Source organism: Mesoplodon mirus (genome assembly GCF_964341445.2).
Source record: "Mesoplodon mirus genome assembly, chromosome: 6".
Classification (NCBI taxonomy): Eukaryota; Metazoa; Chordata; class Mammalia; order Artiodactyla; family Ziphiidae; genus Mesoplodon; species Mesoplodon mirus.
This window is the reverse complement of record NC_138982.1, coordinates 8372075-8396064: the sequence shown is the minus strand read 5'-3', so window position 1 is coordinate 8396064 and position 23990 is coordinate 8372075. Positions and strand designations below refer to the sequence as shown.

General features: G+C 45.1%; 1 protein-coding gene across 7 annotated transcripts in view; it reads left to right on the top strand.

The window, feature by feature from the left end:
- TFDP2 (transcription factor Dp-2) overlaps window positions 1-22662 on the top strand; it is a 177396-nt gene extending 154734 nt beyond the window's left edge. For 6 of the 7 annotated variants that reach the window (XM_082624413.1, XM_082624412.1, XM_082624410.1 and 3 more), the window contains 6 exons: window positions 236-382; window positions 3164-3232; window positions 7373-7524; window positions 11799-11965; window positions 15960-16065; window positions 16254-22662. In XM_082624413.1, coding sequence (XP_082480539.1) covers window positions 236-382; window positions 3164-3232; window positions 7373-7524; window positions 11799-11965; window positions 15960-16065; window positions 16254-16437 — 825 coding nt within the window. In that variant the 3' untranslated portion in view covers window positions 16438-22662. The remainder of the gene's footprint in view (window positions 1-235; window positions 383-3163; window positions 3233-7372; window positions 7525-11798; window positions 11966-15959; window positions 16066-16253) is intronic. The other variant, XM_082624409.1, reaches the window with a different exon arrangement.
- The last annotated feature ends 1328 nt before the right edge of the window (window positions 22663-23990 follow it).

The window sequence follows — 23990 nt, the reverse complement described above, 5'->3', positions numbered from 1 at the left end:
TTAGTATTGTTTAATTTAGATCTGTTGGTAACATAATCTTTATTTTTAAGATTGTTTTATGTTTTAGATGGCTTGAAAGTATCTAGTTCATCTTTACTTTTGAAGGATGCTTTCACTGGGTGTACAGTTCTTTCAGGTCTTTGAAGATATTATAATAATATGAATTGAATATTCTAATATCCTGTGACTGTATCTTAACCTTTAAAATTTATCACTCAATAAAAATATTTTTTAGCAGGCTTATGACCAGAAGAACATTAGGCGAAGAGTTTATGATGCTTTAAATGTGCTAATGGCAATGAACATAATTTCAAAGGAAAAAAAAGAAATCAAGTGGATCGGCTTGCCTACCAATTCTGCTCAGGAATGTCAGAACCTGGAGGTAAGTGAGGAAAATCTGTTTACAGATAGTAGTTTGCTTTCTTTTACATCAGAGACATTTTAATTTAGAGATATAATCACATAGTATTAAAATATTCCTAATTGTTCGTTCATGTATACTGTGCCCCTTTTTTTTAGCAGATTCTTCTATGTAGAATTTTAGAACTGGAAGGTTTAGAGAGGTCTAGTCTGACTCATGTCCTGATGAAACCGAGGGACAGAGAAATTAAATGACTTGATTTTTACTGTTTTTTGGAGATCTTTATTTTATTCTAATTTCATTCTGAGCACTCTACTAATAAATGTTTGGTGACTCGTGAGATAGAAATGCTGTCTTATTTGATGAAATGTTTGCTGTATCCATCCAAAAAAATGGATCAAGTTGGCTATTTATTTCTTATATTTAACCTTTGACTCTAGAATCAGTGGCAACAGAATGGTATGGTAGTTCATTTGAATCCTTATTGGAATGTTCAGCTTACACGAATTTGTGGATGATGTATGCCAAAACATTGTTTATTCTGTTAAGTTTAATCATTAGACAAAATCTTTCCTAAGTGAGCATGTGTCCTGACATACTATTTCTAAATTGATTTGACATAATTTTACTGTCATGGCCATTAAAGGTAATAGACCAAGGCTGACTACAGCTTTAGAGGTGAATATGGTTAATTTTGTGGGTTTTTTTCGTCCCTTTTTCCCTCCAGCAAATCAAAAAAATTTGGTATTATTACACTTGTGGATGGAGGGAGAAACCAGGCAGTCATCAGAAGTTCTAGAATAATGTTCTTCATGTGCTACAGTGGATATGTCCTTTTTTCTCCTCCTGATAGAGTGAAATTTGAGGGTTATATTAATTACCAGTAAGATTAAGCCGATAACAAAGACTCAGTAAGCAGTAATCTATTAGCATCTACCATGTGCTTAAACAAAGAGACAGAATCTCTGACCCCAAGGAGCTTTCATACTAATTGAGGAGAGCAGAAATGTAGAAGGAGTTAACCAGAAATGTGATGACTCCTGTGAAAGAAGTATGTACAGATTCTCTGGAAAGGGAGATAAGGGAGGGCTTTACCAAGAAAAAGAAATCCCTGTGCTCAGTCCTGAGGGAGGGTAGGAGTTTGCCAAGTGGTTTAGGGCAGGGAGGGCTCTCCAGGCAGAGGCACCGCCTGGGCTGAGGCCGGCTGAAGAGGGCGTGCCCGCAGTGGGTGTGGCCAGGGTACAGGCGAGGAGAGAGGGCATAGGTTTCTGAGTGCTAAAGCAGTAGGGACCTGATCCTATAAACAGCCGAAGCTGCTGGAGAATGATAAGGAAGAGGGCTGAGGGCGTGTGTTCTCAAGGGTCACTCCACTAGTGGGTTGGAAGTTGAACTGACAGGAAGATGAGGAGGGAGGGTGAGGGCGGCTGGGTCGGAGAGGGGCTGAGCTCTGGCTGCGGCAGTAAGGCTGCAGAAGTGTTTTAGAGGCAGCGTCAGTACAGCTTGGGCTGGCTGGGTGCAGAGCATGAGGGGCAGATGGGGGCTGCCCTGTCACAGCTTCAGACACAGGGGGAACCCCCTGCAGCGTGTTTTCAAATTGGAGAGAGCACAGATTTTACAGTGGGTCTTCAGTGCTTTAGGACTCAAGTGTGGTAGTGGTTCGAAGGCACCATGAGAGAAACTCTCGGTGCGGACTAGATGGGGAGCAAACAAGAAAGACGCTGCTTAGTTCCCTGGCGGTCCAGTGGTCAGGACTCGGCGCTCTCACTGCTGTGGTCCCGGCTTCCATCCCTGGTTGGGGAACTAAGATCCTGCAAGCCACGCGGTGCAGCCAAAACAAACAAACAAACAAAACATATTTATGGGACTTCCCTGGTGGTCCAGCGGTTAAGACTTTGTGCTTCTGGTTGGGGAACTAAGATCCTGCATGCCGCAAGGCGCAGCGCCCCCCCCCCACCAAAAAAGAAAAAGAAATACACTGCTGGAGTAGATAAGAAAAATGTCTTATTAGATGTCATTGGCTTTTGCCCAAAAACACAGTGAGGAATTCATCTACGGGAACTTCAGACCCCAATATATGTTTTCTAGGTAGCTGTGAGAGTGAGGAAAATAATAGTTATTTGAAGCTGGGAAATTTGTCCCATAAGCATGTTTCTTACAACAAGTAGGGATTTCGTGTTGAATATGTAGCCTCTCTGTATTAGCAGCTGTGCCTGTTTAAAAGGCAGTTAAACGGAGATCTTAAATGATATCTTACCTCATTCTTGGCGGTTCATAGAGCAAAGGAATTAATAATAGGGTCTCTGAAACCAGTTGGCTTAGGTTCAAATCCTGGCTCTTGCCACTCACCAGCTGACCTTGGGCAGTTACTTAACCCTCTCTGTGCCTCCATTTCCTTACTGCAGAAGGGTAACAGCAATACTTACCTCTAGGGTTTTGTGAAGACGAATTAAGAGAACATGTGTCCAGGGCTCAGCTGAGTGCTGGCAAGTAGAGTAGGTATTCACCACGTGTTAGCTGTTACTCTGATAAGCACCTCTGTGATAAATAGCAACAGGTACTGCAGAGCAAGTGTTCACTCAGGGAATGGTTGTCGTTATGATGGCAGTTGCCACAGTTCTGCTGTCTTGCCTGCCTGCTCACCCAGACCCAGAAGGTGTGATTTGCCTTTATTGATGTTCGTAGTTAAGATGGGTTGAGTGTCTCTAAGGAAAATTCTCGATATCTTAGAACTGGGACCTGAAAAGCGAGCAGTACTTTCTACTCTGCATATGTTCATGCTGTTTTGTAACCTGTGTTTTAAAGATCGAGAAGCAGAGGCGGATAGAACGGATAAAGCAGAAGCGGGCCCAGCTTCAGGAACTTCTCCTGCAGGTAAAGAAGCGGGGGTGTGTTTCATTACCTTCTCTGCCTGTATCCTGCCTCTCCCCTTCCTTGCTTTGCGTCAGCATTTTCTGCTTTGGGTGCCTTTGAGTATCTGGTGGGGCCTTGCTAGGGCAGCCTCTGCCACGCCCGAGCTCATCACCGTGCTCACCGACATCAGAGGGCCTCACAGCAGCTCTGATGTGGAACATATTATGCAACAGTTTACTTTTGACTCTTACCCTTACTCTGAACAGAAATTGTTTTTTAGCCCTTATTTGGAACATCAAGGAGTAAGGCTAGTTAAATTTTAGGCGCTTTGAGTAAAATAATCTAATCCACCTGTAATACTTATTATCTGTAAGTGACATTATAACATAATAAGCTTTGTAGAAATACCAAAACTTAAAATGCATTTCTGTTTAGGAAAATGAAATTTTATAGTGTAATGAGGATCCCTGTATTTATGCTTTTTTTTGATAACTGTCTAGAATCTGGGTAATTAAAAAAAAATATCGTAGAGGCCTTGTATAAAATCATGTGAGGTAAAATCACAGGGTAGATGGACCTTTTTTTTTTTTTTCTATTTTTGGTAATTGGCAGTTGGTGTAAAAATTCACTTTGAGCAGAACAGTGTATCATTTTCAGTCCAATCAGAAAAACTTTGTAAAATGAGCCAGCGAGTCTTTATACTTTTGTTTTTAATCAGCAAATTATCTTTATATGAAAAGCTTTCAACCAATCATGAAATCCATGTGGATTTGAACAACCATAGGTCCTATTTCATTTTTGGTGTAATCTACTTTTAAGAAATAAAGGAAGCAATAAATTACCAAATAATTGTAACATTTTTTTTTTCTCCTAAAATACTCACTTTGTCTCATGGACAGAATAGGTTAAGTATTCCTACATGTTCCACATTTTTGTTTTTCACTTTCTAGACGTGTGTTTCTTTTTCTTTGTTCGTTTGTTTTTCACATTTTACGTACACATCAGAGAGGAAGGAGGAGACCGCAGACCGCTAGCCCTTCCACAGCTGTGCGTGGTCTGGGGAGGAAGGAGGGGAGGAAGCGGGGCAGGGGAGCAGCAGCAGACGGACGGGACAGGCTCCCGCGACACAGGCAGCCCCGCCATCATGTTCCCTCCTCATTAGGCACCGCCTTCTTGCTGCTCTGTGTCTGCAGCTCACACTGGCCCCTGTCGGGGGGGAGCAGGCATCTTATGTATTTTTCATACTGGATTTCCAAAGTAGGCTTTGTTGGAAGAGAGCATGCTGCAGCTTAAAAGAAAAACAAAACTTGGAAGCTGACAGTTTATTCCCGTGCTGCTCCCCGTACGGCTCTGCCTGCTGAGAGACCTGGCCTGCCTTGCCGCCACCTTCCCCGGCTGCCTCTCTGTCGTCCCTGTCCCTGCGGTATCTGCAGCATTTCCCTCCCAGCTCACAGACCCTGAAACCCTGTGCTTAGGCCTTCCTCACATTTCCTCAAAACCCTCAGGGAACATTTTGGAGCTTGATTTTTGGCATATGTTATTATAAAAACCTGTTTATCGGTATGCCTGTAATTATGTTTATCAGAAAGACTTGCGCTGGGCAAAATCGCCCTCATGTATGTGGGGCTTTCCCATCCCTAGATGGCCAGCACAGAGGATGAACTGGAATATGTTTTCCCCTGTTTATCTTTATACAACGAACATTGCTTTTTTTTTTTTTTTTTTTTTTAAGTCCTGAGTTTCTGTTCCTCTAGTGTCTCTCAAATGTTTATGGAAGATTTCAACCCAGGCACAACGTAGCTGTCAACATTTATAAAAGCAAGTCTCTCTAAACATTAAAATGAAACCCCAAGTGTAACTTCTAATCTTCTGGTAGACATACAGCTTATTTCTTCCTCGTAAAATTAAGCAAGTTGTCCCTAAACAGGAAAAATTTGCCTCGCTGCGGCTAAGCTAGCTTAATTTTTTTTAACAAGTGAAGGTCACAGCTACTGACATCACATGACCCAGGTCACTTTTACTTACATGGCAGCGCTTCTCTCTCGTCCTTGGTGAGGTGGGAGAGGAATGGTGTGAGTAGGTTCTGCCTACAGATAATCTAGATGCCCTACTTTTGTCTGTATCCTTGTCCCTTCCAGCCAGTAAATCTTTTCCAGAGCTACTAATGCAGGGCAAAATGAATGTCTGAATACACCTGAAGCTACTTAGCCTCTGAAATAGATGTTAATGAGCCTGGAAAAGAAAAGGCTGAAGGAAATCAAAGGGCCACAAATAAGGAAATCAGTCCAAAACAAATGGGAAATGATTTTTCTTTTTACTATCCAAATAACATTATATCTGTATTCACAGTGCTTTGCACAAGAAAAATCTTTGATGCTATTAAATGTACACAGTATTTAACAATGAATCATACATATATAAGAACTTTTACTTACCGTTGTTTATATTCCCCCCTCTACCAAGGCCCTCCCATGGCACTAGGACCACAAAGCTAGGAAAAGTATGGGGGTGTCTCCGAGATGCTTTTTCTAGAAGAGTAAGGAAGCTAGGCAGAAGTATTCAAACATATAATTCTTTTCCCAGTTTTACAGTTTCAGCATTGACTATAAAATAGCCTTAGTTCGTTAGCAGCAGAAAAGAACAAATTAATAAGTATGACTTAAGTAATGTTTGGTAATGAATGGTGTTGACAGTGATGGTTCTGGACACACTGTCAGGGCTAGAATAAATTGGTTTCCCTTCTGTGCATTTTAAAACAGTAAATGTTTACTTTCTAGGGAGATAGCACCCAGCCATTTTAAGATGACAGTCATCTTAATCAAGCTTCAGTTAAGACCCAGGACCTAAAATAAACACTCGTAGGATAAGGTTGCTAAAACATAGAAAATAATTTAAATGCATCACTACTGGGTGAGAAGAGGGAACACGCTGATGGAAGGGTTGAAAGGCTGTGACTTCAGGAGCTTTTTAAACCAGTATCTGTTCCACAAGCAGATGAAAGACTTCGGTGGCGTAAGGTCTTTCTAGCTGTGGAATTCTGAGATACGTTTGCCTTATTTAAAGGGGGGGTGGGGGGCTTCCCTCGTGGCACAGTGGTTGAGAATCCACCTGCCAATGCAGGGGACACGGGTCCGATCCCTGGTCTGGGAAGATCCCACATGCCGCAGAGCAAATAAGCCTGTGCGCCACAACTACTGAGCCTGTGCTCTAGAGCCCGTGAGCCACAACTACTGAGCCCACGTGCCGCAACTACTGAAGCCCGTGCGCCTAGAGCCCGTGCTCTGCAACAAGAGAAACCACCGCAATGAGAAGCCCACGCACTGCAACGAAGACCCAACACAGCCAAAAATAAATAAAATAAAATAAATTTAAATAAATAAATAAAAGGGGGTGGTAGCGTCTCTGACTTTTGATTAATGGTTATAACTAAAAGTAGCAGCAAAATTCATTGTAAAGATTCAGGCCTTATATACCTTATAATCAATGCTAAGCCTCAGTTCCCTCACCTGGAAGATATTAGGTGGGGAGGGGCTTGGGCCAGATTCCAAACTGTGCCCTAAAGATGCTTAGAAGTTCTGTGAAGGAACCTAAGTGGTGAATGAGGGCAGAGCTGGCGGGGCTGAGGACTCAGCCCCAGTGCAGCCAACCAGAGCAAGGATGCTTTCATCTGTTTTATAAACAGTGGGTGTCCCAGAAGATTTCACTTGAAGAAAGCATTCTGTGGCTTTATAAAGTTTGCATATTTCTGGGCTAGACAATCTAAGGGGCATATTTAACCCTAGACTCTCAGGAGTCTGTGTTAGGTAAACAGAAAACAAGTCCTTTTGCTGTGTCACTCTAAGAAGAGTTGCAGGTGCCACTGGCTCTCCCAGATTGGTAAGATCCTGTTTCTATGCTTGATGGAAACCATGGGCCCCATTTTTTCGTATTAGGATATGTTAGATACCATTTAAATGCGTATTTTTTCCCTCGAAATATATTTATTGAGTTGGATCATTCTAATCTTTTTTCTTAAATGTTTAATTTTAATTAACTCGTAGGTGAAGGGCCTCTTTAAATGCTCTAATGTTAAACTATATTTTAAATGTATTTAATTCATTTAGTTCCAATTCACTTATCCACGTTAACTAACTGTATGTGTAATTTTGTTCATCATTACAGCAAATCGCTTTCAAAAACCTGGTACAGAGAAATCGGCAGAACGAACAGCAGAACCAGGGCCCTCCAGCTGTGAACTCCACCATTCAGCTGCCCTTTATAATCATCAATACAAGCAGAAAAACAGTCATAGACTGCAGCATCTCAAGTGACAAGTAAGTGGAGAACCAGCCGCAGAGGGCAGGGCTGACCTTCTGTTAACCTGATTCCCGTCATTTGCCAAATAAAGAAGGTCGTACCCATTCTCTGAGCGCCCCGAGGCTCACTTCCTTGGGGCTCATGGAACAGCGTTTCAGACGTGGAGTGCAGTCATCCACTGGCGAGCGCCTCCTCGTTCACCCTCCGCAGCCCCCTCTCTCGAGCCTGGCACGGTGTTGCCACTGCTACAGGCATACTGGTGCCCAGGTCAGGATGTGCATGTATGTACACGTATGTGGTATAAGCCTGGGCAAGTCACTGCGGTAAAGCAGAGCATCACGGGGGTCTGGGACAAGGTAGGTTCACTAGTGATTACTGTCGCCATGTATGGTGGAGATAGTTGAGATCAACATGGCGGCACTAAAGCAGTCTTGTTTTGCTGTATCATATTTGAGTGTGCTTCTGTTTATGATGAGTGAATAGACATGAAAGTGCTAGATGCCTTCTCTGCTTGCTTGCTTTCCTATTATCTTATAACTTGAAGTTTGTACTTTTTATGACCTTCTTTCATTTTACTCACCCCCGACCTCTGGCAACCACCAGTCTGTTCTCTGCATCTACAAGTTTGGTTTTTAAGATCCACATATAAGGTCCATCATCCATGTTACTGCAAATGGCAGAGTTTCCTTCTTTTTTTTATGGCTGAATATTCCATTTTCTAAGTACACCACATTTTCTTTATCCACCCATCCGATGATGGACACAGGTTGTTTCCATGCCTCGGCTATTATGAATCATGCTGCAGTCAGTGAACATGGAGTACAGATATCTTTTCAGGATAGTTATTTCATTTCCTTTAGACGTCTAAATACCCAGAAGTGGGATTGCTGGATCATATGATAGTTCTATTTTTAATTTTTTGAGAAACCTCCATACTGTTTTCCAGTGGCTGCACCAGTTTACATTCCCACCAGCATGTTTTTCACTTTAACTAAGATTGGTGGCAATATTTATCATAGTAAGTGAGAAATAGCAGTTTTCAAAGTACAGAATTTATTTGTAACTTATTTTACCCTTCATGAGAACAGTAGTGGTCTTCAGGCTGTGACCAGTATCGAGGTCGTTAAGGGCATAGCGTGCAGAGTGAGGCAGACATAAGTGTGGGTTGTGGCTCCCCCGTTTAACTGCTTCAAAGCTCTGTGTCCAAAGAACAAATGGGGATGATGCCAGGGCCTCTGTCGTTTCCTTAGCCATGGTGTGAGGATTAAATAAGATTATGCCTCTAAGAGGTCTGACTCATGGAAAGTGCTTTGTAAATATTAGCTGCTTTTCCAAGGAGTCAGCATATAACTTACCCAAATTGGGACACGTTTGAGAGCAAAAGAGGGCTCAGTAACCACATCAGTGCCAGAGGCATAGCCTAGGACTGTGCTGGGGACTGGAACTTCTAGCCTCTTAGAGCTGCTGCATCACCGTGGGGCTTTACCATTCCTGGTTTTTCCCACTCTTTTCTCTGGCAGTGTTGCTTCCCTGTCTTGATTGCATACAGAGATTATGGGTCACTTAAATAAGAAGGAACCAAAAAGAAGAAGAAGAGTAAGAGAAACAACAGGGATTTCTGGAGTATTTGGTAATTAAGGCTATAGACACAAGTAGAAATAGTAGGGACCGTGCAGGCTGTGACGTCAGAAGATGCATTTTTCAATCTTTCCTCTAGTTGTATAGTTTCTTAACTTCTCTGAGATCTCATTTCTTCCTCTGTAAAAACAAGAATTATAGTATTTAACTTGCTGGTTTACAGACGTTTAAATTCATAAAGGACCAGCCCAAATGGTAGATGTATTATTATTCACACACTTAAAATTCTTTACAGAAACATGTGTCTACAAGGACTTGTCACATATTCTCATAAATCTGAGAATTCTAGAGAATGGTTAACATATTTTCAGGAAAAACAACTGTTAGAATTCTAGTTATCCTCTCTAGTTAGTCTCTTGTTTTGTGGGAAATCATTAAAATTCTCTTCTTTGGTTAATCTTTGAGGTCTAAAAGAGTAGCAGGAAAGTGTGGGGACCAGAGACCTGAGGGAATTACGGATTCTTGTCCTTCTTGGGTGGTTACTGACTCGTGCCCTTTCCTTGCCCTCCCCTGAGTGGAGGGAAGGAGGCTCTGAGCTGCTTGTAGGAGCTTGTTATTCAAGGCGGGGTGCAAAAGCCTGGTCTTTCAGTTACTTTGGTGATGCAATCCTTTCCCCTTAGCCAGGAGGCTTTCCCACAATGATGATTACATTTACGAAACCTTCAGCTTTTAACGTATGCCTGAAGTCACCCCTGGGGCAGGCATCCACTCCAGATTTTGTGTGGTTTCTTTTTTTTCGGAATTTCTGTTAATGTACTTATTTAAATTCATATACCTCAAATTACTTAAATGTGGCATTTAACTTTAAATTATAAATTTTGCCCTTAAGATCTAGCATAAAAAGTTTTACCCTTGCGTGACTTTAATAGAATTTCATGACAACGTAAGCCCACCACTGTCCCAGAACCTCGCCTGCACTCTGTCCCTGAGGGGCTGAGGCTCTGGGTGATGGTGCCTCAGGGCATAGCCTGGGAGTCAGATGGACTGTTTCTTCTTACAGTCACCTCTTTATTGAAAGCCTGTGCCAGGCAGCTGGGCATCCTGATTTGGTACTTTATAGAAATGTTCGGAAACGTGCTATGTGTTATATATGACACTTTTTACTTGCGGCGTTTTCACTCCTTAGGCCCTCAAGACAGGATTTGGGGGTTGGTTAGTTTGTGAAAAGTCTTCCATTTTCTGCTCATCTAAGGTATGGTGTAGCTAACACTTGACTCATGAAAATGAAATAAGCATCCAACATGCTTTTTCCTCAACCCTAGTTAGGCCAACTCATAGTAGGAAAGTTGGATATTAAATTGGAAAGGCTTTCTTTGCGTTATTTTTTTGTTAATGACTGCTTGCTTTATTTGTTTTTATTGAAGTATAGTTGACATACAATGTTATGTTAGTTTCAGGTGTACAACATAGGAATTTGACATTTGCATCCATTACAAAATGGTCACCGTGATAAGTCTAGTAACCATCTTTCCCCGTACAAACTTGTTACAATATTATTGACCATATTCCCTATGCTATATATTATATCCCCGTGGCTTATTGTATAACTGGAGGTTTGTACCTTTTAATCCCCTTCACCTATTTCACCCACCACCTTCAGCCCCTCCCGTATGGCAACCGACCACCCGTTTGTTCTCTGTGAATTGTTCTCTATGAATCTATTTTTATTTGTTTCATTTTTTAGATTCCACAAGTAAGTGAGATCATATGATAGTTGTCTTTCTCTGCCTGGCTTATTTCATTTAGCGTAATACCCTCTAGATCTATCCATGTTGTCACAAACAGCAAGGTTTTTTTTTTGGTTTTTTTTTACGGCTGACTAGGACTATTCCTCTGTTTTGTGTGTGTGTGTGTACCTGCCACATCTTTATTCGTTCATCTATTGATGGACACTTCAGTTGCTTCCATATCATGGCTGTTGTACATAATGCTGCAGTGAACATTGGGTGCACTTTATGTTCTTGAATTAGTGCTTTTGTTTTCTTCAGGTAAATACCTAGACGTGGAATTGCTAGAGAGTGTGGTAGTTCTCTTCTTAACTTTTTGAGGAAGCCTCCATACGGTTCTCCGTAGTGGCTGCACCAGCGTACACCCCCAGCAACAGTGCACAAGGGCTCCCTTCTCACCACACCTTCCCCAACACTGGTTCTTCGTTGTCTTTTTGATGGTGGCCATTCTGACAGGTGTGAGGTGATACCTCATTGTGGCTTTGATTTGCATGTCCCTGATAATTAGCGATGTTGAGCATCTTTTCATGTGTCTTTTGGCCACCTGCATATCTACTTTGGAAAAATGCCTCCATGGAAAGGCTTCCTTAATATTTTATCTTTTGTGACAAAGTTATAGACAGCTTTGAAGAGTATTAGATTTAGACCAAAATTTCTGTCTCCAGTTTGCCACAGCTTAATGAGGGCTGAAATTTATGGACTCCTGTTGTCTGTCACAGGAAAGGTGTTTTAATTGGCAAGTGGTTTATTTGCGATGTCATTCTTCTGAACCCAGCAGAATGACTCATTGCCCTAAATGGTAACAATTTCTAGTACTGTAGCTGAGCTTAGGTCCTCATTCTTTTATTGCATATGCAGAGTACAGAACTATTCAGACCTCCCCGATACCGCAGGAAACCCCACACTAACTTTGTTTCCTGATGCAGGTTTGAATATCTTTTTAATTTTGACAACACCTTTGAGATTCATGATGACATAGAAGTGCTGAAGCGGATGGGAATGTCCTTTGGCCTGGAGTCAGGCAAATGCTCCTTGGAGGATCTGAAACTTGCTAAATCACTGGTGCCAAAGGCTTTAGAAGGTTATATCACAGGTATGTTAACTCATGCTTTTTCAGTGTTGTCCTTGATTAAATGTCAGACCCTAACTTGCTAAAACCTTTCTCATAGAAAACTAAAGCCCACTGTATGCCCGCCCTCAATTCTGTGCCCTTCCCTAGCCCAAAATGTAACCTCTCTCTTGAATTTCTTGTTTATCACTACTTGCTTTTCTTTAGAGACACAAACACAAACAAATATGGTAAGCCGGAAACAATTTATTAGTTTTGCCTGATTCTCACCTTTACATAAATAGAATCATAGTGGTATATTCTTTTGTGATTTGACTTTTTTCACTCAACATCATGTTCTTTAGATTTGTCCACATGATTTCATATAGCTGTAATGATGCATTTTTACATAGAATTCTAGTATGCATAGAATTCTAGTATGTGGGTAAAGCACAATTTATTTGTTCATTTTACTGATCATAAACCTTTAGTTTTGTTTCCAGTCTCTTGATATTTAAACAGTGCTGCTTCGAACATTCCCGTAACTGTATCCCGGTGACCGTGTGCAAGTGTATAGAGTGAGATTGCTGGGTCGGAGTCGGGTGCATCTTCATCGTTACTAGATGATGCCACAGCTTTCCAATTTGATTTTGCCAAGTTACACTCTCACCTGCAGTGTGAAAGAGTTTTATCTTCCCAGGCAGGTGGATGTGAAATGGTATTGTAATTTTTTCAAATTGAGATTTAATTCATGTACCATAAAATACACCATTTAAAAAAAATATTTATTTTTGGCTGCATTGGGTCTTTGGTGCTGCGTGCGGGCTTTCTCTAGTTGCAGCGAGCAGGGCTACTCTTGGTTGCGGTGTGTGGAGTTTTCATTGCGGTGGCTTCTCTTGTTGCGGAGCACGGGCTCCAGGCACGCGGGCTCAGTAGTCGTGGCTCACAGGCTCAATAGCTGTGGTGTGCAGACTTAGTTGCTCCGCGGCATGCGGGATCTTCCCAGACCAGGGTTTGAACCCATGTCCCCTGCATTGGCATGTGGATTCTTAACCACTGCGCCACCAGGGAAGCCCAAAATACACCATTTTAAAGTGTACAATTCAGTGGTTTTAAGTATATTCACAGGGTTATGCAGTCATCACCAACCATTACCTCATTCTAAAACGTCTTATCACCCCAAAAAGAAACCCCCCACACACTAGCAGTCACCCTTTATTCCTGCTTTCCTCCCGGCTCCTGGCAACCACTAATCTACTTCCTGTCACTGTGGATTTGTCCATCCTGGACCTTTCGTATAAATGGAATCATATAATATGTAGCCTTGGTGACTGACTTCTTTTACTTAGTGTAATGTTTTCAAGATTCATCCATCCTGCTTCATCCCTTTTTATTGCCGTTTTGTGGATATGCCACATTTTTAAAATCCATTTGTTAATTGGAGGACATTGGGATTGTTTTCAGTTTTTAGCTATTATGAGTGATGTTGCTATACACATTCTTGTACATGTTTTTTTATGAACATAAGCTTTTGGTTCTGTTGGGTGTATACCAAGCAGTGGAATTGCTGGGTCATATGATAAACTGTATTTAACATTCGGAGGAACTGCCAAACTTTTTTCCAAAGCAGTTGTACTGTTTTAGAATCCTACCAGCAATGTACCAGGGTTCTGATTTCTCCATATCCTTCTCCACACTTGTTCATCTTTTTATCGCAACCATCCTGGTGGATGTGAAGTGGTGTTTCACTGTGGTTTCAATTTGCATTTTCCTCATGACTGATGATGGTGGGCATCTTGTCATGTGTTTACTGGCGATTTGTAATATCTCCCTTGTAGAAATGTCTATTCAGATCCTTTGCCCATTTTTAAATTGGGCTGTTTTAAGCGTATAGTGAGTGTACTTGAAAAAGGAAACACTATGTTTTGCATGTTCTAAAATTCAGATTTTCACTAATTCAGAAATCTTCTTTATGATTGTCCTGGTTCCTAAGACTGTGGTATATTCTGCACGTATAATTTGGATGTATAGACAAAAGCGTTCTTTTGCCTTTGCTTTTGCCAGTTTCCTTCATTTATAAGCATTACTACCTAGAACTCATATTAAAATGCCTTTAAAACATGATGAGAAATTCTAAAGTATATTAAGTCAAATATAAGCAAAGAGGTAGTTTTTATTTTGTTTTATGGTTTTGGCTCTTTAGTCACAACACAAGAGTCTGTTGATTGAGATTTGGTTTCTGTTGGATTTAGTTCTTAACTTCGCACCACCCGCCTCCTGCAGATGTGACCCCCTCTTCTTGCCCCTCAGCGACCCAGTCCCCCATCCTCACCCCGACCCGCTCTGTGCTCCCCTCGCTCCCCCCAGAGAAGGACCTCCTGTTTTATTAGCAGCTCAGGCATCCTAGCCGTCCAGCAGGGTCTGCATAAAGCTCTTACTCCAAAAATCACCAGGACTTTATTTTAGCTCATTCTCAGTGAAAAGACTCAGGGCGATTAGGCGGGCTCTGTGGCTTTGATCTCTTCGTGACCTTGTTTGCAGACTGGGATACAGACTTTCAGGTTAGTTCAGGAGCAGAAGCGTGTGTGCCTTCAGTAGTGGAGGGACCGGGTGGCTCTTGAGGAGGGTTGTGACAACCGTTGTGTGGGTCCTAGGAAAGAAAGAAATGTTGGCTTTTCAGAGCCATTGTGAAAAGAAACTGTGTCAAGAGCTGTGTTCTGGCAGAAGATTTCCATACATAATAATTGATAACACTTAGCACAGGATTCTGGCTTTAATTTCATTATGTACGGACTTGTTCTTATTGTATGCGTTTAAAGTCTACTCTTCTTCTTAGAATTGAAGGGATTTTGTTGTTGTTTTTTCCCCACAGCTGCCTTAGTTTGCCTGTGAAGAAAAGATCCACAGGGCCACTTTAAGATGAATGTAGTAGTCATTTAGTTTGCTTTTTTCCTACGAGGGAAGCCTCTCACTTGGTCAGGTAGCGCCAGGATAGTGGAGTTTCCAATCCCAGTACACAGTTTCTTTTCCTTTTTGCACAGTGACTATAAAACTATTTAGATTTACTATAATAAAAGCTCATTTGGCAAATTACACTTTCTCAGCATACACTTGGTCTTCTCTCACAACGTAAGTCAAGTAAGTTTCTTTTTTAGGAATGCGTTTCTGCTGTACCTACCACCTGTGTTGTAAACTCACTGTTGCAAGAGATGATACTCCTTCGTGTGGTAACACTTAGATCTCAGATGCTCCAGTCACTGCCTTCTCTGAGCCAACATTCTAGATAAGGAGACAAGGGTTAAACAAGTCGAAGTACAATAAGAATTGGCCAAGGTCGTGCTAGGAAAACTATGGTAAATGCATAGAAAATGAGATTGCAAGGACGTGGCCAAAATATTTCATACAGACTAAAAGAGCAACGCCTGTCTCGCTCTCATGAAAAACGCAACTCTGCGTGGCCTTTTAAAATAAGGTCTAGTTCAAGTTGTCAAGCAGAGGGTGCCAGGAAGAAGACTGGACCTCTGGTGCCTAACAGCACTAACTTCACCAGGGGGCACGAGAAGACAGCGTGCTGGGGGGCTTTGGCAAAAATGTGTCTGTCCTTCTAGCCTAAGATATTCTGACTTGACTTTGTCTGCGCCCACTCGTGCTCGGCTTGTTAACACCCTGGCCAGAGGCTTTTGTGCCGAGTCTGCGGGTGTCCAGGAGTAGTACAGCGCTCAACTGTACTGCGTGAGCTGCCCTCTCGAGGTCTTCTGTAAGAAAAAAGAATGAAGAGAGTCTGTGATTGGTTTAATTTGAATTCTTTCCTGCTGTAGTCTGCCTTCCTGTATTTTTCTCCCCCCCACCCCCGCTCTTATGTTCTAGAAATTTCTTTTTTCCAAGCTGAAGAAACCTGGGTTCTTCCCAGGGCAGGAGACGCGTCCGGCTGTAATTTGGAACAGGCCGATGGCCTGACTTGTCTGTGTTTTCTTCACGCCATAACAAAAGCAGCCACGGAACTTACAGAGCTGCCATCTGTTTCTGTTTTTCCCTGTAGATATCTCCACAGGACCGTCGTGGTTAAATCAGGGACTGCTTTTGAACTCTACCCAGTCAGTTTCAAACTTAGACCTGACCGCCGGTGCCACCTTGTCCCAATCAAGGTACGTATGTTTTCGGGGTTAGAAGGGCGAGCCGCGAAGCCCTGACCCTCCCCGGAGGGGAGAGCCAGCGTGCTGCGCCGGCCGGGTCCCAGGCGGCTCCCCCTCCCCCGGGTTCTTTTCCCTGTGTGCTCCAAAGCTTAAGACGTCCACCACGTTAATGAGCCTGTGTGTTTTCAATTGTTTGCTAGTGCAAACCAAGGGTTGTGCTTGGATGCTGAAGTGGCCTTAGCAACGGGGCGGCTCCTGGCCGCAGACAGTCACCGGTCCGGCAGTGCGGCCTCCCACTGCTCTGAGTCCCGAGGCGAGACCCCCTGTTCCCTCAACGACGAGGACGAGGACGAGGACGAGGAGGACTCCTCCTCCCCAGAATAAAGACAGGCGCAAACCCACGTTCTGCTCTTTGATGCTCATGTGTGTTTTTAGTGTGAGCTCTTGTGTTTGAAACGATGGCTTCGGTCTTTGCCTTTGTTTGCACTGTGTGTTCAGTGAAAACTAGGGAAACACAATAAGCAAATCACCTGAAGGCTGAGAGGATTGAGATGAAAGTTAACGTAGTGTGAATGAAAACCCTGAACGACAGAGCAGTAGATCACATGGCAAACAAAGCACGTACTCGGAGGTGGCAGAGGGGATAGTCCCTGACTTGGCAGCACGAACGCAGCGCATTTATCTTCCATGAGGCGGGGCGCCGTGGCCCCCAAACCCACGCAGCCCTCCTTATTGCCGAGGTGGCTCCGTGAACAGTCCCCGACGGCCGTGTGCCCCACGCCCCGCTCCCTGCTCTGGGCTGCCTTTCACGAGGTGGAGCTGAACACGAGAGGTTCCCGGTGGGAGGAGCTGTACAGCGAGGGATGGAGACCCTCGTGGCCCAAGGAGCACAGATTGAACCGCTGAACTAGTTGAAAGTCTAGTCGAGGTGCTTTACGCATCAGCTGCCTTAGATGGCTTCTAGAAAGGAGCGAACGCTAATTCTTGAGTACTTAAGTGACATTTAGAATAATTTATAGTCAAACTGAAATGATCACTATTAGCCAATGCATTGGTGCATAGAATTTTCTAGGGCTACTTCTGGAAGCCAAAATAGAATAGCATTTCCACGTGCATTAAATACTTTGCCAGCACTGCCTTTCGCCAGCAACCTAAACCTGGAGTTTTACAAGAGAAGAAAATTGTCTCTATCGTGTTAATCAGAGCTATGCATTTCATACCGCTTTTTCACCTAGAACAAAACAAAGGAACAAGTCCCTATGACCGAGTTGCTTGCTTACAGTTCCCTGCCGTAATTGTGTGATTTCACCCAGTGTGCAATTTGTGAAAATGAACTGTCATTACTTTTGTCTGAAAAGTATTTCCAGAATACGAACAGCAATGTTTTCCTGTCCATGTCACCTTTGGTACATTCTCATTCATCAAATGACCATACTGGGTCGATTCCTGGGTCAAACGCATTTCAAACTCACCCGATATTCAGTGTTTCACAGAAACACCAAAACACGTTGAGCAATCCAGGTGACTGGGTGTGCAGTAGATCAGGACATAGACTGTCAGGTCAGAGCCAAAGATACCGCTAGGAACCGCGCACTGCTGGGTTCACTTCCCGCCCCTCTGAATACGAGTGTGGAGACACTGCCACCACGGCCAAACCCCAACATAAGCACACATTAGTTAAGGCCTTGGAAAGGAGCAAACGATAATGGAAGATTAACTCTAAATCTCTGACTTGAATCATTTGGATTTGCCCCGAGATTATGCATCCAGTGTCTGTGGGCTCAGCCCAAACCAGCTCTTTCCTAAGCCCTGCGGGGGAGCGCGGGGGCTGGTGCCCACAGTGAGCCGGCGGGGAAGGCCTGGCTCACCCAAACAACCAGTACACAAGGATGTACAATGCTAAGTTCCTTTGAGACAAAACGCATTCCGTCAGGAATAAGCCATAGCGCAGACTCAGAGTGCGGAGGGGCTGGAGAGGTGGAGGCAGGTGCGGGAGGGCCCCGTAGCAGCCTGAGTTCCGGGCCACCCTGAGGTCGGGGTGGGCACGGGAGGGAGGGCCCGAGGGCCTCCAGGGCACGTTCTGCCTGGAAGGTGTCAGCTGCACCGTCAGGGAAAACCGGGTCTCCTTCAGGCTGCCTCTCCCTCTCCCAAGCCCAACTTTTCTTGCCCCTGTACCTGAAAGGGGCCCAGCGGGGACCTGGAGAGGCCCAGGGCCACAGCAGGCTTTTCAGACTTCAGAATACCATGCCGCAGGTCCCAGGGCCGCACATCAGCGTTCATGACAGGTACAGCAGTCGTGAGCACTCCTCTACCAGGTAGCAGGATCCTTGCCAGAGTTCGTGGGGCACCGATCCCCTTCTCTGTTCTCTCTCTGCTGCTGATAAAATATGGGTTTAAAAGAAAAAGCAACCAAAGACTCTTACCATTCATTACTGGTGTCCCATCAGTGGCCACCGCAGCCAGCGAGCAGTGTGTGGTGTTTGTTTGGCAGGAAGTGGCCTCCGTTCCTCAGTGACACACGGGTTACTGCTGAGGACACCCAACAGAGTCACACTGTGGTCACAGGACGTGTCACTGGTGTAAGGCTTTACCTGAGCAGAAAGCTAGACTCAGATGTTTAGAAAGAGAAATTCTGTCATTCTTCTGCTTCTCTCCTAAACAGATTTATGTGGTTCTAAAATTCATTACTCAGTCACAATTTCATATAGAAATCAAACAGAAAAAAAAAAAAAGTTAGGAAATTGTGGTTACAACATCCAGGCTTCTCTATAGGAGTAGCACTTGGGGTTATTTGCACGCGCACATGTACACACACACGGACACCCGTCCCAGAGGGTGCTGGTTACACTCTGCTTGGGGGAAGTTCAAGAGTCCCCTTTTCCCTCAAGCACCAGTGTATCCGGTAACCTTTCCGGTGCACAGTGTCGTCCAGTGAAGTCATGATCCATTTAGCACCCGCGCAGGTGGCACCAAGCCTGCCGTCTTTGGCCCTGATGTGGGAGGGTCCAGGCAGTGCCCACGGCACCCAGGCACCCACCCACACTTCCTGCCCTTCCCCGCTGCACGTCTGTCTCACCCGCTTCATTTTCTCTTGTGATGACAAGGTGATGGGAGCAGCTTCAGTAAGTGTTGACATAAACTGTGCCTTACGATCATGGAGGACCTCGGGGAGGGGCCAGGAAAGGAGGTGCTAAGATGGTGATCCCTCACCTCTCAGCACTGCCCACCCCCCTGCAAAACTTTACAAACGACCCCTGTCTTCTAGAAATGGTGGGGAGAAAACTGTCTGCAGTTAGCTGCCATTTTACCAGGATAAAGAGGATAACTCTCTTCATTAGCAGAATTTACAGTTGTCACCATACTCTGCCCTACTTGAAAAATGATGCCGGGGTCAGCCCCCAGATACACATGAGCCCCCGCAGGTAATTCAAGCGGAGATATTCCACAAAGGAGTGGCTCACTTTAGCCATGCAGACATCAGAAACTCAGCTGTTTGCTAAAACACAGCCCTTTCTGGGCCGCTCAGGTTGTAGAGACAGCAAAGTTTGGGTGTAACCTGGGCCCTGGGACAGTCGGAGCATAGTGGGCGTGGGTGGGGCAGGGTTAGCAAAGGAAGGGAACTGCCTCAGCTCTTCCTACCAGAACCACACACCGGGGGAGAAGCCTGGTTAGCTTCATGGGTGAGTCACTTCAAGTGGCCTTTGATAACCTAGCCAGCCCCCTGGCCTCAGGCACATCTGGGAGGTAGCCTTTAAGGCTGCACCGCCACAGTGGCCCCTGCAGGGTAGGGGCTGGACAGTGAGTGGGAAGATTGAATCCTTCAGTAAGTGTTTGAGTGAATACAGAACAGAAGACGTCCAGGTTGATTCGTGCTATGGGAAAAATGACAGGGTCATGGGGCAGTGGGGAAAGGCCACTTTGGCTGGCGGTGTCCAGGGAAGTCCCCCTGAGAAAGTGACTTTTGTTCTGAATCAGACAATTGAAAGACCTCCCTACCAGGCCACCCTACCCCATAATGTGCACTTGGACATCCCTGCTAAATTCCAAAGGCCCCACTCTTCCAGCTTTCAGTGTACATTTCGGAGTCTGTCAGGGAATTTCTAAGATTTATTAAGAAAAGAAAACCAAACTTAGCTACCAGCAGTAGCCATAAACTAAGAGAACATTCTAACCCATGGAGGTCTCCTTGTTGGCTCTGTTACCTTCCAATTGAACCTACACAATAGGAAAGTGAGTAGAAATGGAGAAGTTTTCTAGGTGTTTTCTTCTAGTTGTACAAGTTGTTAGATACATAAAGATCTGCTTTTTATATTAGATGTATAAAAGAGACTCTTTTATCCTGCATATGGACTAGTTTTAGCAGAGCTGAAGACTACCTGAGGATCATTTTCCCAAATAGGTTCCCCATTTTCAGGCACCCGAAGCAATGGTCCCCCAGCACTGACGATCACTCACACATATTTATCCAGACCCACGTGTGTGCCAGGGCCCTGCATGAGGCCGCTTGAGCGGCCCTCAGAAACGTGCCTCCCCGCCCTCTGATTCACAGTCGTACAACGTTCAGTTCATTTGCTTAACTTCCATTCAAGCCGAACACTTACCCAAAAGGAAAAAGTGTCTGACGTTGACTTTACCGTTTTCTAAAAAGTTCAAGCTAATGTCCACGTAAATTACGTTTCTGAGGAATTAGCCAAGATCCCTCCGGAAAGCTGTGCATAGATAACCTTCGGGACCCCGTTTTCCCACCTACTTCTTACACTCACACTGTGCTAAGGAAGAAAAGGTGAGGGCATAAACTGTGCCCCTCCAGTTCTGACCTGGGAGTCCCTGACAAGTACAGAAGTTTCAGTGGCCACAGGTGTTCACTGACCACGCTCTTGTGACAGAAGAAAGTATATTCGCTTACTTCTGTGCAGCTGTACTTTCAGATAAAATCCTGTATTGTTCTTACAGGGCCTTTGCTTTACGCGAAGGCCTGTGAATTCCATGCTGTCGTGACCCCTTGCTACTCCAGCAGATCGGACTTTGGTCCTCTGCCTGTAGCTGCCTTAGAAGCCAGCGTAGCGGACACATGGGGGCAGGACTCGCCCCTTCTCCACCCAGGGCCTCAGAATAGGGGCAAACCCTCCCCACTCAGGCATGTGAAACCAGCCGGGGGCCTGACCGGCCCGACGCCCCTCAGCCTGTCTGGCAGAGCCTGCCCTGCATCCCGAATCTCCCTCCTCCCGAGGCCCCACTGCTTCCTACACACTCAGCCCTCACCCCGGTCCTCCCAGAGGGCTTCTGGATTAGCATCAGCCCTCTGTCACACCAAGTGCTAGACAGCTGAGGAGCAGGAGTGGGGCTCTGCCCGTGAGTCCCGGCGTGAGGCTGTGGTGTCAGCTTCGGGCCTCTCCCGGCTCGGAAGACCCAGGCTTAGAGGAAACCCGTTCCTCCCTGGGCAGAGCCCTTCACACACATGGGAGGTCAACTGGCCCTTCTGTAGCAATGTTAGCTTTTTTCTCCGTGTCCGTCTCAACAAGGAGACGTCCCCAGATCATGTTTGGGTTTTAAAACCCGTCGCTTTGTCGCTTCAAACTCACCATGTTGTCACTTCCCATGCGCTGTCTTCAACATGCTGGGCACTGATAACAAATGGCCTGGTGGTTCTGTGGGGGTCAAAGATTTTTCTCAAACCAAAAGTCTCTGGGGACCCAGATTCTCTTCTGCTAAGAGACTTCTCAGCATGTCGCAGTTCTGATTTTCCCAGTAGAACCGTGGCGGCTTCAACCGTTCGGTGTCCCGAAAGGCGGACCCACCGGCCACGCCGGAGCTTGGAGGCCCACCGTTCAGCGCCGTGAGGTCTCGAGGCAGCTGCTTGCCGTCACCACCCTCCCTGACTGTTAGACAAAAAAGAAAGGCCATGAGCCCACATCCCCAGCTAGTTCACCTTTTCATTTGGAGATGTCGTACTCTGATCACGGGCTGTTAGGTTTTGTTTCCAGAAAATATAGTTCTGCTTCTTTCTGCATGAAGGAAACATCATGGTGCCACATGCTTTAAGCAGTTTAAACGAGAAATAAGGGGAAAATGCAAACACCACATCTGACCTGCCTAATGTAGACTTTATTAGATTGAAGTATCTAACCTAATATGATTATTTTGTAGCATTCTCAAACTTTGTAAATAAATACCATTATTTTTATATGGAAATTTTATAGAAGAGCTATTTCTGTATACTTAATTATTCCTGGGTTTTCTGAAATTGCTTCCAATAGGTAACGGAAAAGTGCTAACATGTGTTCCTGTAAGGATGGTTCAAGGACCACCCATAGCAGAATTGATGGGGGGAGTTTTTAAATTTTGCCTCCCTAGGACCCACCCCAGACGCTCACTCAAAAGCTCTGGTGGCGGGGGGGAGCCTGGGAGGCTGTATTTTTAATAAACTCTGAGTGGGTTTTTTTGTCCATTAAAGTGTGAGTGTCCTTGTCCATCCTGAAAGATTAAAAGAAGGAAAGAAAGAAAAAGCATTTGAAATGAGTTTAAGTTGTGCTTGAGGAAAACAATGTATCAGACTGTTCCATGATTTGAATGAGATGTACTATAGAAAAAATAAATAATTTAAAATAATTGTGGTCTCATTATTAGCAGGCTGATGGCGGTGGTGGTTAGTGAATACTGTGCAGTGCCCAGACCCTGGGCCCATCTGAGTCCCTCTCCCCAGGAATTGCCCTTAAAAGGGAGCTGCCTCACCCAAGGTTATTTACCACACGCAGCCAGTGAGGGGTACAAGAGGCCCAGCCGCCTTGCCCCAGTTGGGGTACCTGAAGGGCCGTCTCCACGTCAGAGTGCCTCGGGGAATTGGCTGGTTCCTCTGACGACTGTGTCATGGCTCAGCTACCCTCTACCCCACCCTGCCCCCCTCACTACTTACAGGTCACGTCCCCAGAGCACTTCAATGCACATCCACCACCTGTCCCACCTAGCATGGAAATGTCAGACATTTAAAAGGTTTTCTGCGTTGGGGACCTATGATTTTACATCTTTATAAGATCACTTTAGAAGATAATCGCCTAAAGAATAATGTCTTTACAGTCTCAGAAACGACCGACTGGAAGACCGTTTTTTTAGGGAGAATGCTCATCTTCCCTTTAACCAAACCGTCATCAGAGAGAAGAGCTACAGTGATGAGTACAGAGTGCTCCCAGGCCCCAGGAGCCACCGTGGCCCCCAGTACCTCCTGCTCAAGCGATCTCTGCCTGCTTGGGGAGAGGTGGGAGCCCTTGATAACGCTGTCTTATATGCAGTCTGAGCTGGGTGCGTGGTGGGCACGTAGACAGTCGGAAGGGTTTGGAGCAATTTGGGGGATGGCAGGATGGGGCCACGTCTTAAAGAGACACTAGGAAATGGTTAAGGAAGCACTCACTTGAATGTTAATGTCCAGTGGGACTTCCCTGGGGTCCGGTGGTTAGGACTCCACGCTTCCACTGCAGGGGGCACGGGTTCGATCCCTGGTCGGGGAACTGAGATCCTGCAAGCCGTGCTGCATGGCGGAAAAGAAAAGCACGTTAATGTCCAGGAAGAAAGGCATCCTCCCTTAAAGTCTCTCACCTGAGTTGAGCAGACCAAGTCAGTGATGGTGGCGTGGACTGTCCAGGGCTGAAGTGGGGAGCCAGTGCCCGCCCCTTTTCCCAGGGACTTCCTGGAGTGGCGAGCCCAAGCTGGTAGCAGGTCCTCTCTGCTGTGTGGCACGAGCAGCTCCTTCCTAGGGCCATTTGGCGAACGTGTCCGAGGACCCATGGGTCGCTTATTTGGCCGTGAGGACGTGCTTTGCTCTTGTGGCCAGGTGGGGGGTGTCGTTGGTAGCTGTCAACACAGCCAGTGGCCACGGGATTGACCGGGAGATGTCCACAGAGCCCCAGCAGTTGTGTACTTCCATACCCAGTTCCTTGAGCTGG